This window comes from Thermobia domestica, chromosome 12, assembly GCF_964235325.1.
Source record: "Thermobia domestica chromosome 12, izTheDome1.hap1.1, whole genome shotgun sequence".
NCBI lineage: Eukaryota > Metazoa > Arthropoda > Insecta > Zygentoma > Lepismatidae > Thermobia > Thermobia domestica.
In genome coordinates this window covers 204,131,674-204,145,946 of record NC_137465.1, presented here as the reverse complement: position 1 = coordinate 204,145,946, position 14,273 = coordinate 204,131,674, and the positions used below count along the sequence as shown (strand labels likewise).

Sequence of the window (14,273 nt, the reverse complement as noted above, 5' to 3'; positions counted from 1 at the left end):
AAACGTGGGAAGAAAGGAGAGAACGAGAAAACCCATGAACACGATATTGTCCGCCACAAACTCACATAACCAGGGATCTACCCAGCGATCCTTTTGCACCAGAGATCAACGTTTCACTACTAATCCACCGTTCCCTCCCCAATGTTTAGAAATATCCCGACATTAATATAGTAGGCTAAGTATGTACACTAGTGTAAACCATAGTTGAATGTATCATATTTTAGCTATTGGCTAAGTATGTACACTAGTGTAAACCAGAGTTGAATGTATCATATTTTAGCTATTTGCTAATAGTTTCGGGGGGCAGGATGACTACATCTATACCATAAATGTCCCTAATTCTGTAATAAACGTAATTCACATTCAATATTAAATAAAACTTAATTTTCTGATCAGACGATTCAAATCACATCTATAACTATTTCTGGAGAACAATTAATACCAACCAGATTTATATAAAAGTGAGTAATTCAAAGACAACGTGAGGACAGAAGCTATTTACATAGGAACGAAGCGCTCACCACTATTGCAAGCTTAACAGTGAAGTTCTCAACTCTTTCTGAGTCTTCATGTCCCTGTAACTAGTATTTTACATTCGTTATGGTTTTCTATGAAGACATTCACCTCTTACCTGTTTGAGATTGAGTAAAGAAGTAATCAATGCATTCTTGAACAAGTTGAAAGGACAATGATTTATCAACTGTTGAATTTTGAGCTGAAGTTGACTGTTAATATTTTAACACAGCTAATAACGAAATCTTTCTTTAAAAGTTAGTGATTTAAAATCTGATTTCTCTTTATTTAAGTTTATTCGTTCTTAAATGTGAATAACCTCCCAATAAGTAGTATGATGTTAAAATATTATTATTATTATTATCTATATATTAAAATGCTAGGTTTATATGTTTGTCTCCAAAGAAAAGTTTATATGTTTGTCTCCAATCCTTTCGACAATGAGATCTCGAAAACCACAAGTGCTAGAAACGTACCGTTTTCGCTGGTCAATTCGATTTGTGTAGATTGTCCAGTTCTAATTGAATATTTTTTAAAAATTGGTCGTTATTTCTTTATTACATTTTTAAGGGTACATTTGAAGTGTTGAAATTTTAAAAAAGTAAAGCATCATATCCTACGAGTTATACATTCCAACGGCACATAATTGTATACAGGGGTTGCATATCTCTCACGCGTTTGCTTCATGGGCAAATGATAACGAAAAACGAAGGACAAATATTTCCCCAGTCTAAGATGAATCTTTATTGATTGAAGTGTTTTGCCCAATAATCACAATATATCACTGACATTATAATTGATTGTGTGTGTATATTTGCTTATTACATACAGCACGCAAGAAGAAAGAAAACACTGGTCATACATGAATTAGAAACTTATGCCAACCGGAAGTCGGCTCAAATCTTGCAAACCGAGCGACATATTGAAAAAATAATCGAAAAATCTCCCCTTTGTGTTACTCCTTGCCGATTTTTATCAAGATGTCTTTCACTTGTGTCTGTAAAGGGACATGTACAGATATTATAAGGAATGCCAGGGAGATTCATGCTCATATATGAATGATGTGCTGTGTAGAGAGCGTAGATTCAGCTAGTTTTTATTAAAAATTAATCCATTATAATAACATAAGGAAGAATTCTATGAAAACTTATTGGGAGCTAAAGTTGTTTCACACTTTAAAATTTATTTAAATATTTTGAGAGTGACTTGTGGATTAGGTGAGTGAATGAAAACGCTTTAGTGGATCAGTGGTTATGGAAAAGTACTCAGTCATTGGTTCTTCCGATTCGAAATTAGTAAAACAAATGAATAAGCGAAAATTATACACCATAAATTATTTTCTCTCATTCGACACTTCAAAGAACTATAAATGGATTAAGTAACTTAAGTAACTCACCTTTTATTTCGAGGAATAAGTGAAACTGAAAATAATTCACAGTGGAAGGTGATTTACTAACGTTTCAAATTTGCTACGAACTGTATTTGTGCCTGAATTCTCACTTTAAAACATATACTAATTTTCATACCTACCATTTTCGCAAAACCTCCAACAAATTTTAATTAAACTGAATTCCTATGAAGAGCTTTGTATAATAGCTTATTCCAACATTAAATGCTACTGTCTGGTTGGTAAATGTCTAGCTTTAGAATTTTTAAAAAAATTCAGATTTAATTTTCTAAAGTTTTAAACGATGTGAGAAATCGAGTGGTCCTCACACTCGACTTTATTCCTATATGTGACTATTATTTCTTTTAATGTGTTCTTGGAATATTTTATGATTTTGTGTACGAATTGGAAATATAGAATACTTTATGAGAAACTGAGTATAATTTACGAACAAAATTTTACTGCTAAGATAGGTAGAGTAGATAATGATTTTTAAAAAAATGGCACGTATGCAATTAACAAGTCAAAATATAAAAATGAAAATTATGTTAACAAGCAAAATACTATAAATAGTGAAGTTGTATAAATATTTTGGAATAATCTTCCATATGTGTTGAAAAAATAAAGATAAACAAATGAGGAGATACTTTTAAAATAAGAAAAGGCTATGGCCTTCCTGCATAGGGTAAAATTGTTAATTATAGGATCAAAGCTTGAAACTGGTGTGCTCTTGAAGTCGTAGAAATCGAACAAACACATTAGCAATATGTATAAGAAATGAGGCAACAGACATTACATCCAAATATGCGCCGAAGTAGGGATGAAAACGGACATTCTTAAAAGGAGCCCTTTTTGAATGACTGCACCTATTTTCCGTTGGGCGAAGTAACGATTTAAGAGATATATCCCCTACGGACATTTCTTCGATCCAACTCAGCCCGAAATGAAAGGAAAAGAAATTTTTAAGTGTTACGTCCCACGTTTATGCCGACTAGGCTAAAGGAGACGGTGATGGTGAAAAATGAATAAAATGGTGGAATGAAGAAAGTTGAAAGAAACGGAATAACCCAGACAAAACCCACGCAAACGGTGTTTATCCACCAAAAGGTTCACTTGGCGCGAGATGGGATCGAACCAGGGACACCATGTACCAGAGGTGAATGCTCTACCACTGAGTCACAGGACCCCAACTCATCCCGAGTTTCCAGTACTTTCGTATAACCTTTTGTTTATTCAAAGTCCCCTGGGGGAAGTTTGAAATTGTCACTGATTAGATGTGATGCATAAAATGTAAACATAGGCCTACCTTTAGACGATAATAACTTTTAATCTAATAAGCATTTGATTTCAATGGCTTTCTTTCCTTGATTCCGATGCCGTCACAAACATAATACTGAGATTTTTATGCTTGACTCATAAAAAAATGAAAAGTTAGTGACATTAGTGATATCAAACCTAACAATTCGAATAGCTTCTGTATTCTTCTAATTGTGATAAAGATATCTCTTTCATAATTGGTCTGGATAAATGTAGGTTTAAAAAGAAAATATTTCATATGCTGTTAGGAAACACGTAAATGCATCAATTAATGAAATGAAACTCGCTCCAACTGCAGAAACTATTATTTAGCCTACAAACAAAGCAATCTCAATTCACACATTTTCAACTGCTTTAATTCACTTGAATAATTCTCTCTTTCACTTCCCTGAAAAGTTGCTATTATAGTTTGAAACTACGAGTCTTAATACGTTGGGAAGAATTGAAACACCACCACTATTTGACTGGAACATAAGTATTTTGCGTGAAATTTTGATAAAATTACTATAGAATTTACACCTATAAGAAAATTCCTAAATTTTGGTGTAAAGAATGTGTGTCTGTAGATTAATTGAATCAGTCATTGTGAGAAGGCCATATTTCCATCCCCACCACATTTTCATTTTAGTGCAAATTCAAGACGTACGCGAAGAAACGCGCATCCCCTGTGAAAAGACCAATTGGATGGTCACATTACGTTACATATCCTACACTATTGCTTCAATATCATCGATGCCATTGTATACGTCGAGTTTTTCTTTCTCTCCAACAATTTAGTTTGGTGGATATATAGCCCTTTCGAAATGACTGACTCAATTTTCCTAACATTTTGAAAACGTTTCGATTGAGATATTTTGTAGAAAAAGTTCTTCGTTCCATCATTATTAATTCTACATTAGTGTTAATATACAATAATTATATATATATATATATATATATATAAACAGAGAAAGAGGGCTAAAAACATGCCATGTATTAAAGTGAATCATACTAATATCTTCCCCCATCAACTTATATCATAGCTGTAGCAACACGACAGTGTAGTTGGCATGAGAGGCCCGAGTTTGATTCCCGATGGGAGCTCATGTGGTTTGGATTATACGTTAGGTCCACGTCAATAGGTCCACGTCTCATGTAGCTTCACTGCTGAAAGGGACACTAAACTCAACTCAAACCTTGACAGATAGCCTGTACTTTAGTTAGCGCATGATTGCCAGATTTTTCAGCGAAAAAGGGAAAATTTTACTATTTTCAGCGGAAAAACCAGGAAGGTAGGTGGTATTCTGATTTCACATATATTAAACACATATATAGATTCACATATTAACGTAGAATATTTTAATTGGGAAGTGGGGCTATTACATGAAAAATAATTGCAGCCCACACAATACAAAAAGTATGTAACAATTCTCAGTAGAAGGTCGCGTGACTCGGATCCCATAACCGCGCTTAAACTGTGATTGACGTGTAACCCCGGTGCTGAAAACGACGCTAAACTCCTTTAGCCTAGCTGGCATAATCGTGGGACGTAAAACTCAAAGATTTAAGACTCGAGGGACGCTGAACTCAATTCCAACCAAATACATCACACAAATTTTTGTTATCTTTTAATTGTATCTTAATTAACATTTGGCATCTCTTAACAGTCCCACATTTATTTTTTTTATTTTATTTATTTTATTTTATTTTATTTTATTTTAGAGATGCAAGGGCTCGGAAAAAAACCGGCTTTTTTGGAAAAAAAAACTCGGTTTTTTCTGCTTTGCTTTTTTGCTTCAGAAATTTTGGGCTTTTTTCAAAATACTGCTTTAAATTGATAAAACAGACTTTGTATCGCTTCTCTATAACACAAAAAATCATTTAATTAGTGGTTGATGCTGATAATAATATAAAACATCTAAAATAAACTATGAATTTCAAAAAAATATTTCAAACAATTTTTCTTCAACATATTTACATTATGAATTCCACAGGATTAACCAATGTATATAATAAGAGTTTTTTAACCTCCTATATACAAAAGTAAGCAGAGTTGGCAAGAACCGTGGTTGTTTTTGAATATGCCAAAAACCCGTTTTTGGGGGGATATTTAAACCAGGCTTTTTTGGTTTAAACCAGGCTTTTTTGACTTAGATTTTTTGCTTTATGTATTTATATTACATATTCACAGAAATAGCCTAAGTTTGTTTCCCCTTGATGTTATTATGCAACAGCGGGGTTATGCCGGAAGAACTCCCATAAGCTTAAAGAATTGCGGTCAGTAAATTTCTTAAGTTGAGAATCTCCCGCCCTAGCCATTGGGAAAATCCCGTCATTACTTGAAATGTAAGACAATAACGGGAAAATCCTGTTATTGCTTTGCGTGTAAAATTTAAAGGTCAACGTACCGTAATCAGTACGCTAAAACTGAGGTATTAAATTACAAATTTAGTACCGATACGTAGATATCATTGAAAGTCCAATCCAAGCTAATGTTGGAAGCTACGTAGGCAATCGATAAATTTTGCCAATTTCTATCAATATATTTAAGCAATATTGGCTTCTTTATAAAACAACACGCATTTAGGCATGTAGAAATATACAATTTGGTTTGTTTCGTATATTTAGGCTTAACATCCTTACGAAATACCGAGGTTATCAAGGAGAAGACTTTCGCTTAAACTGACATCCGAACCGCTACTTGGGTTACGCATGAAAAAAGGATTGTGGTTCGACCGAGAATCGAACATGGGACACCTTGATTAAAAGGTGAAAGGGAAATAAAACTATTGCAGGTGGTTTGATATCTGGAAACGTTACCATGAAGTTCACACGATTCGCATTTTTCATTCTTTTTATTTTTGTGGTTTAAACCAGTTATAAAAAAAAAAAAAAGGTTGGTGTAAATCAGCCAACCCTAAAAGTAAACACTTCTTTTTAAAGAATACACAAATAACTAGCAAAATAGTATGTAGTATTTTTACTTCAAAATATTCCACACCCTCTTTTTGAAACAAAATAAAATTAAAATAAAACATAAGAGAAATACTTAGATTTATATGATACACTTAAAGGCTGCACATCTAGAGCTTTTGGTTCTGTATATTCTTGAAATTCTACAGTTAAGTTTTATAGAACCACCATCACAGTTTACCCAATCCTCAAGTTTTCTGAATTTTTAACAAGAGGGATTCAACATATCATTACGGAACTCCCCCCCCCCCAAAAAAAAAGACTACGGAATATATTTAAGTTAAGCTAAATACAACTGCACAACAAACATGACTGAGTGATTAGCTTTTGCGCTTCTATCGGGAAGTCCGGGATTCAACCAGCATTCGACCATTCTGACAAAGCTTTTCTTAATTCCATCTGTGAATGTAGAAATAGTGCGTGTACTGTGAGTTGGGCGACTTCCTTTTTTATTGTTTTTAAATCGTTATTATTACTAATTACCAGCAGTGACGGTTTTGCGAAGGTTAGGGGAGCGGTCTTTCGGACTGAAGCCCGTTCCCCAAAGTTACGGAATGTCTGCAACAAACGAAATATCTATTATTTATGCCTTTACTCATAAACTTTAAGCTCCCGTCAAATAAAAATTACGAATGTTTAAAAAAACTAAACATTAGTAAGAAACCCTTCCCAAAATACTTTTCTAAATCCGCCACTGATTCTCAGTATAAAATGATTTTTAAAGTTGTATCCGAAAGATTATTGCTAAACATATAAACGAAACGAAATATTAGTTATGCCTGTACTCATAAACTTCAAGCACTTCCCAAATAAAATTAGGACTTTTTAGGAAACGAAACAATCAGAAAAAAACCTCCTAAAGTACTTTTCTAAATCCGCTACTGATTATTTGTATAAATTGGTATTCAAGGTTGTGTCCGGAAAATTATTGCTAAATCACTTCACAGCTACAGTATAACAGAAATGTGGAAGTACGGTTTGACGGATATATTGAAAAACGTACGCTTTGACGGATAAATAGAAAAACGGGCAAGTTTAACTTTTGCGCTAGAAGCTAGAGTACTAAAAGCTCTTAGAAATGAAACACGGATGACAAACTAGAGAAGAAAAAAGATGTCGATAACTCAAAAGTTAAAATAAAGTTAAATAGCCTCTAAAATTACCCTCAAATACTACATTCTTCATGTTAGCTTTAATTCGTAAAACATGTGCTCCATCCATATTGATGGTGAATTTCAGAGCGAAATATCACATTCAGGTCACGGAATTTTTATCTAATTATAGAATATACTATAAGAAAGCTATTTAGATAGAAAAATCATGAAGTTGAAAAAAGCCAAAATTTCCAAAATTCTCGTTTTTTTTCCCAAAAAAGCCGGCTTTTTATGTGAAAAAAAAACATCGATTCAAAAAAGCCGGCTTTTTTGCGTCTCTATTTTATTTTATTTTATTTTTTGTATATGTTCAAAAATTCCTTACAGGACGTATCGAAATTTACTCTACTTCTTGTTCTGCTTTTATTAATTCACAGTAGGCTCTGTTCCTTTCACCAGCACATCACGATCGTTCGAAACTGCTATATCATTGATCAGTGTTGACAGATAAAGGCTAAGATGTTATAACCAGATTATTTTAAAACATTTGGTTGGGGTGTCGGTTAGATAAGAAAATAAAACGCAAAGTTTTGCATTTTTCACTGAATACTACGTTACCTCGTTGGATTGCTTTAACATTATGTGAGAGATCAATTTCTATATTAAAAAAAAAAAAAAAAGCACACATTTTAAGTGTCCAGGACTAAAATCGGAACGAAATCGTGAATTTATATATATTTAAAGAAAAGGATGAAATCGGATTACGGGGAAAGTAAAATTGTATGACGTCAAAGTGCCAGAAAATCATAAAACTTAGGGAAAAACGTAAGATCTGGCAAACCTAAGTTACGGATACATAAAGAGTTAAAACTATAAGCGTTTATTTCAGGGACGTCATTTGTGGTTGCAGGGAAGGTTGTATTGCTTCTCTAAGTCTGGGAATATGTTATACATTTTTAATTAATGCTATAATAATGCAACAATGAAAAATGTAAAATTATACTTATAGCAGGGAATCTTGCTAGGGTTGTCAGTTTTTGAAAATGGAAATATGGGACATCCTCCTGGAGTAGGTGTATTCCTAAGATTGTGACCCTCGCTCATCGAAAACATCAAGAACTTGAAAGGGGTTACTCCAAATAAAATTAAAACGATTCGGAGTTCGAATTTAATAACTTTAGTTACTTCTGAACTCTGAAGCATTTATTAAACTTACGTATTCCAGTTTTGGTTGAGTCGGCAGATGTAATGTTTGTAGTTTATCATCAATAATACATCATATTTAAAACAGAAAAGCAAATATAATTAGCAATATAATTATGGCATGCACAAAATATACTTGAAAAATAAGTGTTACCAGCATAGCTGGGGCTAGTAATGTCTCATAATGACTACATACTTTTACTGGATCTGATTGTATTATTTAATTGGAAGATGTAGCTGAGGATGAAGCATTGATAAGTTGCTCTCTTATAGTTTTGTTGACTTTTAGCAGTTTTGATAAGTTCAATAAATTTTCCCTTTAAATCTTCACAAATTCCGCTCACAACACGTCGATATCTAAAACCTCTGCTTTAACCATGTTCATGGACAAAAGATTCGTTTCGTCAATCCAAAATAATATGAATAGAACGGGGAATACGACTAGTAAGTGGAAAAATTACCGGGCATTACACGTTCGGTTTTGAGATCGTTCCGGACACCGGACAACGTTAAAAACCGAACTGTTCGGTAAAATACCGGACGGTTGACAACCCTAAATCTTGCCACCCACTCCAAGGAAACAAGAAGGAAACAAGTTTTAAATATCTTCCAGTAAATGCTTCCATAGTTATAAACTTTCATTTTTAAATCGTTTAGCTCCATTTTAAACACTGATACTCTTCCTTAACGTAACTTTGATGAAGCAATAACAGTAGGCTGGTCGTCACTCCACAAGTTTCACATTACGTCTAATAATTAAATATTAGTCCCGTTTCTGTTTTATATCTATTTAATACTCCATACAATACATAATTTAACTGATTTTTCTTAAGATTGTATTCAGTGTCGCAGAGAAGCGACTCACTCAAACAGTACTTTGGAATTGTCGCTTAAAAGTTCGGATCAACAAAATGGCGTCTTTGATTGTTGTGTAAAATCACGAAGCAACCGAAAAACTTTACAGAAAATTCCTGGTGAATCAGACGTGATTGTTTTGTTTTCTGTATTGGTCCTAGCTAAATAAATAAATGAAAATCAAATACCGTGAACTTCTGTAACAAATGAAGTTTGTAGTCAATTATTGATACCTTCGATATCAGAAATAGATCATCAGACACTCCAATTTAAAGAGCCTTTCTTTCCTTGAGGTAACGGATGATCGAACTTCAGAAATTTTATCTATAGTATCGATAATTACAATTTCATTAATCGCAATTTAAAGATCGTCACGCCTCAGCGGCCTCACAATATTTAAAATCTAAATATTTTAAAATCACGTGATGGTTAGTGATAAATGCTAATATAATCTAAGTATCATTGCATCTATGCATTGGTAGTCACGTGCTTAAATCTTAGATCTAAGACTTACCTGTAGACGAAGATTGCTGTAAGTGCATATGAAGTCCTAAAGGATGGAGCACTGCAAAAGAGAGACACAAGTGTCAGCGACGTTCCATAGAGGTTCACTGTCGCGCCCGCAGCCCTGATTGGCTTAATATAAGTCGTCTGACCCAATCGGGGGGCCGTGTAATTCATGCTCCATTATCCCTTATCAGGAAGTTGCTGGGACGTGACTCACTGAACATAGTTCTAATGAAGAGTCTCTGCACTTATACACACTGTTTGGTGAAACAACGCAAAAAATCTATGGATGCAGCTTGCATTACAACGTTTCAAACACAACTCGGCAAACTTTGTGTTTAAGTTCCAACACAATTTATCTCTTTGCTATCCAAAGTACATATTAATAAACAATGCTATTTTCTTTGCAAGGAATTCCATTTAGCAATTATGACACTGTCATCAAATTGCACAATATTATTGGAGTTTAAGAAAAGAAACGTTAAACTGAGACGTAATAATCGATAGATCAAATAAAGATGAATTAAACGATATGGATGAATGTAAACTTCATGCCAGTGGCGCCCGAAGAAAATTTTCTACGGGGAGCATCTCCATGGTTGCTATATTACGTCTGGTATTTAATATACGTGGTTTGCTATATTACGTATACATTTTTGTGAGCTCCACTTCGGGTGCCCATCCTTCATGCGTATTAAAAAAAAAAATGCTGTACGGTAACCATTCATTCTATTAAGATGAAATTGTCACTGAAATATAGGCCTATCTTCATTAAACTTTTCATTACGACGCTTTTAATTTAACCCAAAACTATGGCTAGCATATTCTTACACTTAATTTTTTTAAATTATGATATTATCCAAGAAAATACACGCAACAATCGATACTTATAGCAGGGAATTGTACCCCCCACTCGAAGGAAACCTGAAATGGCGCTGACGTTTCAGTATCTTTCAATCAACATTTCCATAGTTGAAGATTTTCCTTTTAAAAATTGTTTAGCTCTATTTTAAACACTGATACTCTTCCTTAACGTAACTTTGATAAACCAGAAATAGTCTGGTTGTCGCTCGACAACTTAGACATTACATACGTATAATATTGAGTTAATTGTTACACCATATCCAGCTGAAAGAGATGCTTTACCATTAATTCTTATGTGTACTTTTCGAAAAACATGAATTGTTATGGCAGAGTCTCCTTCATTGCAAATTGTAGTTGTTTATGCTACTGAAACATACAGTTTGTTTATTTATTTTATGTAGCTGTAAAACATTCACTATTAAAGATATGCTACATTGACTTGATCCCTAGTCTTCCGTTGCAAGCGCTGCTACCGGCCGAAGGAATTCCACTCGCTTTCTCTCGCTTAGCAACAGCTGAACCCTTATTGGCTCAAGGCGTGGGTGTGTGAGGGTGTGAGCGTTAGTTCGCATTTTTGCCATGGCTCAAGACATTTTGGCAGCACAATAGTAGCAGGCTGTATCTATTGTTTTATTTCCTGTTCTAACGGTGACACACAGGGCCGTCCCTAGGCAATTTGCCGCCCCTTGCAATGGCATCATTTGTCGCCCCTTTTCACAAAAAAAAATCTTAAAAGCCACGATTTTAAGTATGCTACTCCATAATGAAAAACGAAGGTGAGGAAAAGAAACTCGCACTCAGAAAGGCCTAAACACTGCAAATACAATCTCGTTGTGTCTGTTTTTTCTTTAAGTAATAACCTATTATGTCAGTGAAAGATAAACTGAACACACCTGGAGAGGAAAGAATTCAATATCGAGCTTCAATCTCAATATATCAGTTTGCAATTCCAGTGCAACTAGCTCTTTTATCTTTATTTCTTGATTTTCCTTCTACATCTGTTAAAAATTTAAAAGAAAAAAGACTGTTTCCACCTTCAATGATAAGGAACTTGTCTGTGACAAAGACAAGCCTAGTTTTCATATAAAAACTGTGACAACTAACTAAATAGAACAGGTGTTCCTATTATTAGGGAATTGAGTTCTTGTATTTAACAACACACAAGCAATTCATGCTGGAATTTGTTTGACCATTTGCTTTAGCACTGTCCATGTGACCTTAAACTACTGTGATATAAACATGATTTATGAATGTAGTATTCAAATAGAATGTCAGCTTATTAAATTTAACTCCCATCGTCATTAAATCTGTTTCCAACAAGAAATCTTTATTTTAAATAATATAGTTATGACAGATTTTTGCTACCCCGTGGAAATGCACGTAGAGCAGGCTGGTTCACTTACCTAACACTGACAAATGTAGTCCTCACAGTGATATGTATCCTTCTAATATTAATACTTCTAATGCTAATATACATTCTTCTAAGAGTGAAGCAATACTTCTTGTAAAATGGAGTATAAAAGACATTCGTACCCTTTCTTTTAAATGTATGTGGTCACAAAAATTACTGATTTTTTCATCTTTTGTCCCTCTAACTTGAATTAACTAACTTCAAACCTAAGGCTAAACTACAACTAAAATATAGAAAATATAGTAAGAATTCAAACTATAGAGTGAATTTGCTTCCGTTCTGTGACAACTATGACATCTGCAATTCGACCTGATAGAATATATTAAAGGTCTTCAAAAAGGTCAAACCAGCTTTTGAATTTTAGTGAATACATTAACCCATTTTTCGGATCCTGGAAAACACTATAGCTTGACAAAATAATTAAATAAATAAATAAAACTTGTGTTTCTCTTTGCTTCCTGTAACTCAATGCTACCTAACTTTCTTATAGGCCTAAATAATGAAAGTTTAGTTGTGTTTAATTTAAAATTTAAATTAGAACGTTATTTCTTTACTCATTTTTCTTTATTTTCATAAGAAAATTTCAAACATTTTTTCTAAAATATAAAATGTTTTTAGAAACCTTTTGTTGAATAGCCAGGAGCCTAAACCTGCTTTGGGCACACACTGATACACTGATAGATAGACACTGATAGACTTATTCGTCTTTCAGCAACAAACATGTAAGTTTTAATTGCTTTGGAATATCACATGCCAAAAATGGGACGCTACTTTTTAACCATTAAATATATGCACATGAAATGAAATGAAATCTTTAAGCTTTATGTCCCATGGTGATTATACCAGCTAGGCTAAAGGAGACGGTGATGATGAGAAATGAATGAAAGTGGGAGGAAAGGGGAGAACCCCGAGAAAACCCACAGTGCTTGTCCACCACAAAGTTCACTTGGCGCGAGCTGGGATCAAACCAAGGACTCCATGCACCAGAGGTGAACGCTCTATCACTGAGCCACCGCGGTTCCCAAATATGTACAATAATAGAAATCTTGTTAATGGTGTTTTTGGGATATATTAACCCCAGCTATATAAAAAAGATCCAAATATTTTATATCACCGAGTTCCTGTGATTAATGGGTGAAGACAACAAATAAATATTAGGTAGTAAGCAAGACACTTTTCTATAAAATCTTATTAAATATTAAGAATTATTGAGTACTCAAGCTTCCATCCAATATATTAGGTCTTGTAAACATCTTTCAGTTCATTTAACAATACTTTGTTTACTTTAAATGATCTAGTTTCAAAAACACTGCTGTTTGACTTCCCAAAGTGTAAGAAAATTTGTGGCACTTAAATGGAGTACAAATTAGTTGCAATAGTAAACCTACTTGATTTTTTTTTTTTTTTTGTCTTTACATTTATCACTTTATTGGAGCTACAAATGTGTTTCAGAAAACATTTATTGAATTACGAGCATTTTTCTTTCTTAATATACTTAATAACAATGAAAGATTTGCCACTAAAATTACAATGAATAATTATTAAATTCACATCAATATGCTAGAGCGCCGATTTCTCTGTAAATTTTGGGGGGCCCATTCAGATGTAGAAGGCATATGTATGAGGATTTTAAGACAAATTGCATTCAAATTATGCCAAATATTGTATATTCATAAATACAATGCGAGGGCCCACATGAGCTTTGGGGGGACCCGGGCTCCTTTAGCCTCCCAGGATCGGCGCCCAGCTCCGACCCCTCAACTTTGTTTGAAAAAGCTCAATGTTGTCATCCACAAATAGAATTCAATGAAGGATGAATTGTCTTTGTCCCGTTGAGATATTTACTACAAGTAGTATGAATGTGTCGCAGTTATCACTATGTGAATCACCGTTATGGGTTTTTAAAGTATACGGTGCACTAAAAATTTTGCAGTCTATACAAACTGAATAAAAATCAATTATTGCACTGAGTATTATTAATTATTATCAATTGCACTGAATAAAATACGTTCTCCGGACAGCGGATATTGCACACATATACGGAATCCTCTTACTTACTACAGAAATCAATGTGGAGCATACTTTATCCATATGCTACATACGCACTACCCTTAGTAGTAGGGGAGCTTAAGGCAAAAAAATGGCCAAACCCTGCACTTTGTGTTAAAAA

The 14,273-nt window shown here is 33.8% G+C and overlaps 1 protein-coding gene across 1 annotated transcript in view; it reads right to left on the bottom strand.

The window, feature by feature from the left end:
• The window catches only part of LOC145666953 (equilibrative nucleoside transporter 1-like), a 114,156-nt gene extending 104,233 nt beyond the window's left edge, over nt 1-9,923 (bottom strand). Inside the window, exon 1 of the mRNA XM_081734576.1 lies at nt 9,836-9,923. Within this exon, the coding sequence (XP_081590702.1) occupies nt 9,836-9,863 (28 nt within the window). The 5' untranslated portion in view covers nt 9,864-9,923. The remainder of the gene's footprint in view (nt 1-9,835) is intronic.
• Nucleotides 9,924-14,273: the final 4,350 nt, after the last annotated feature.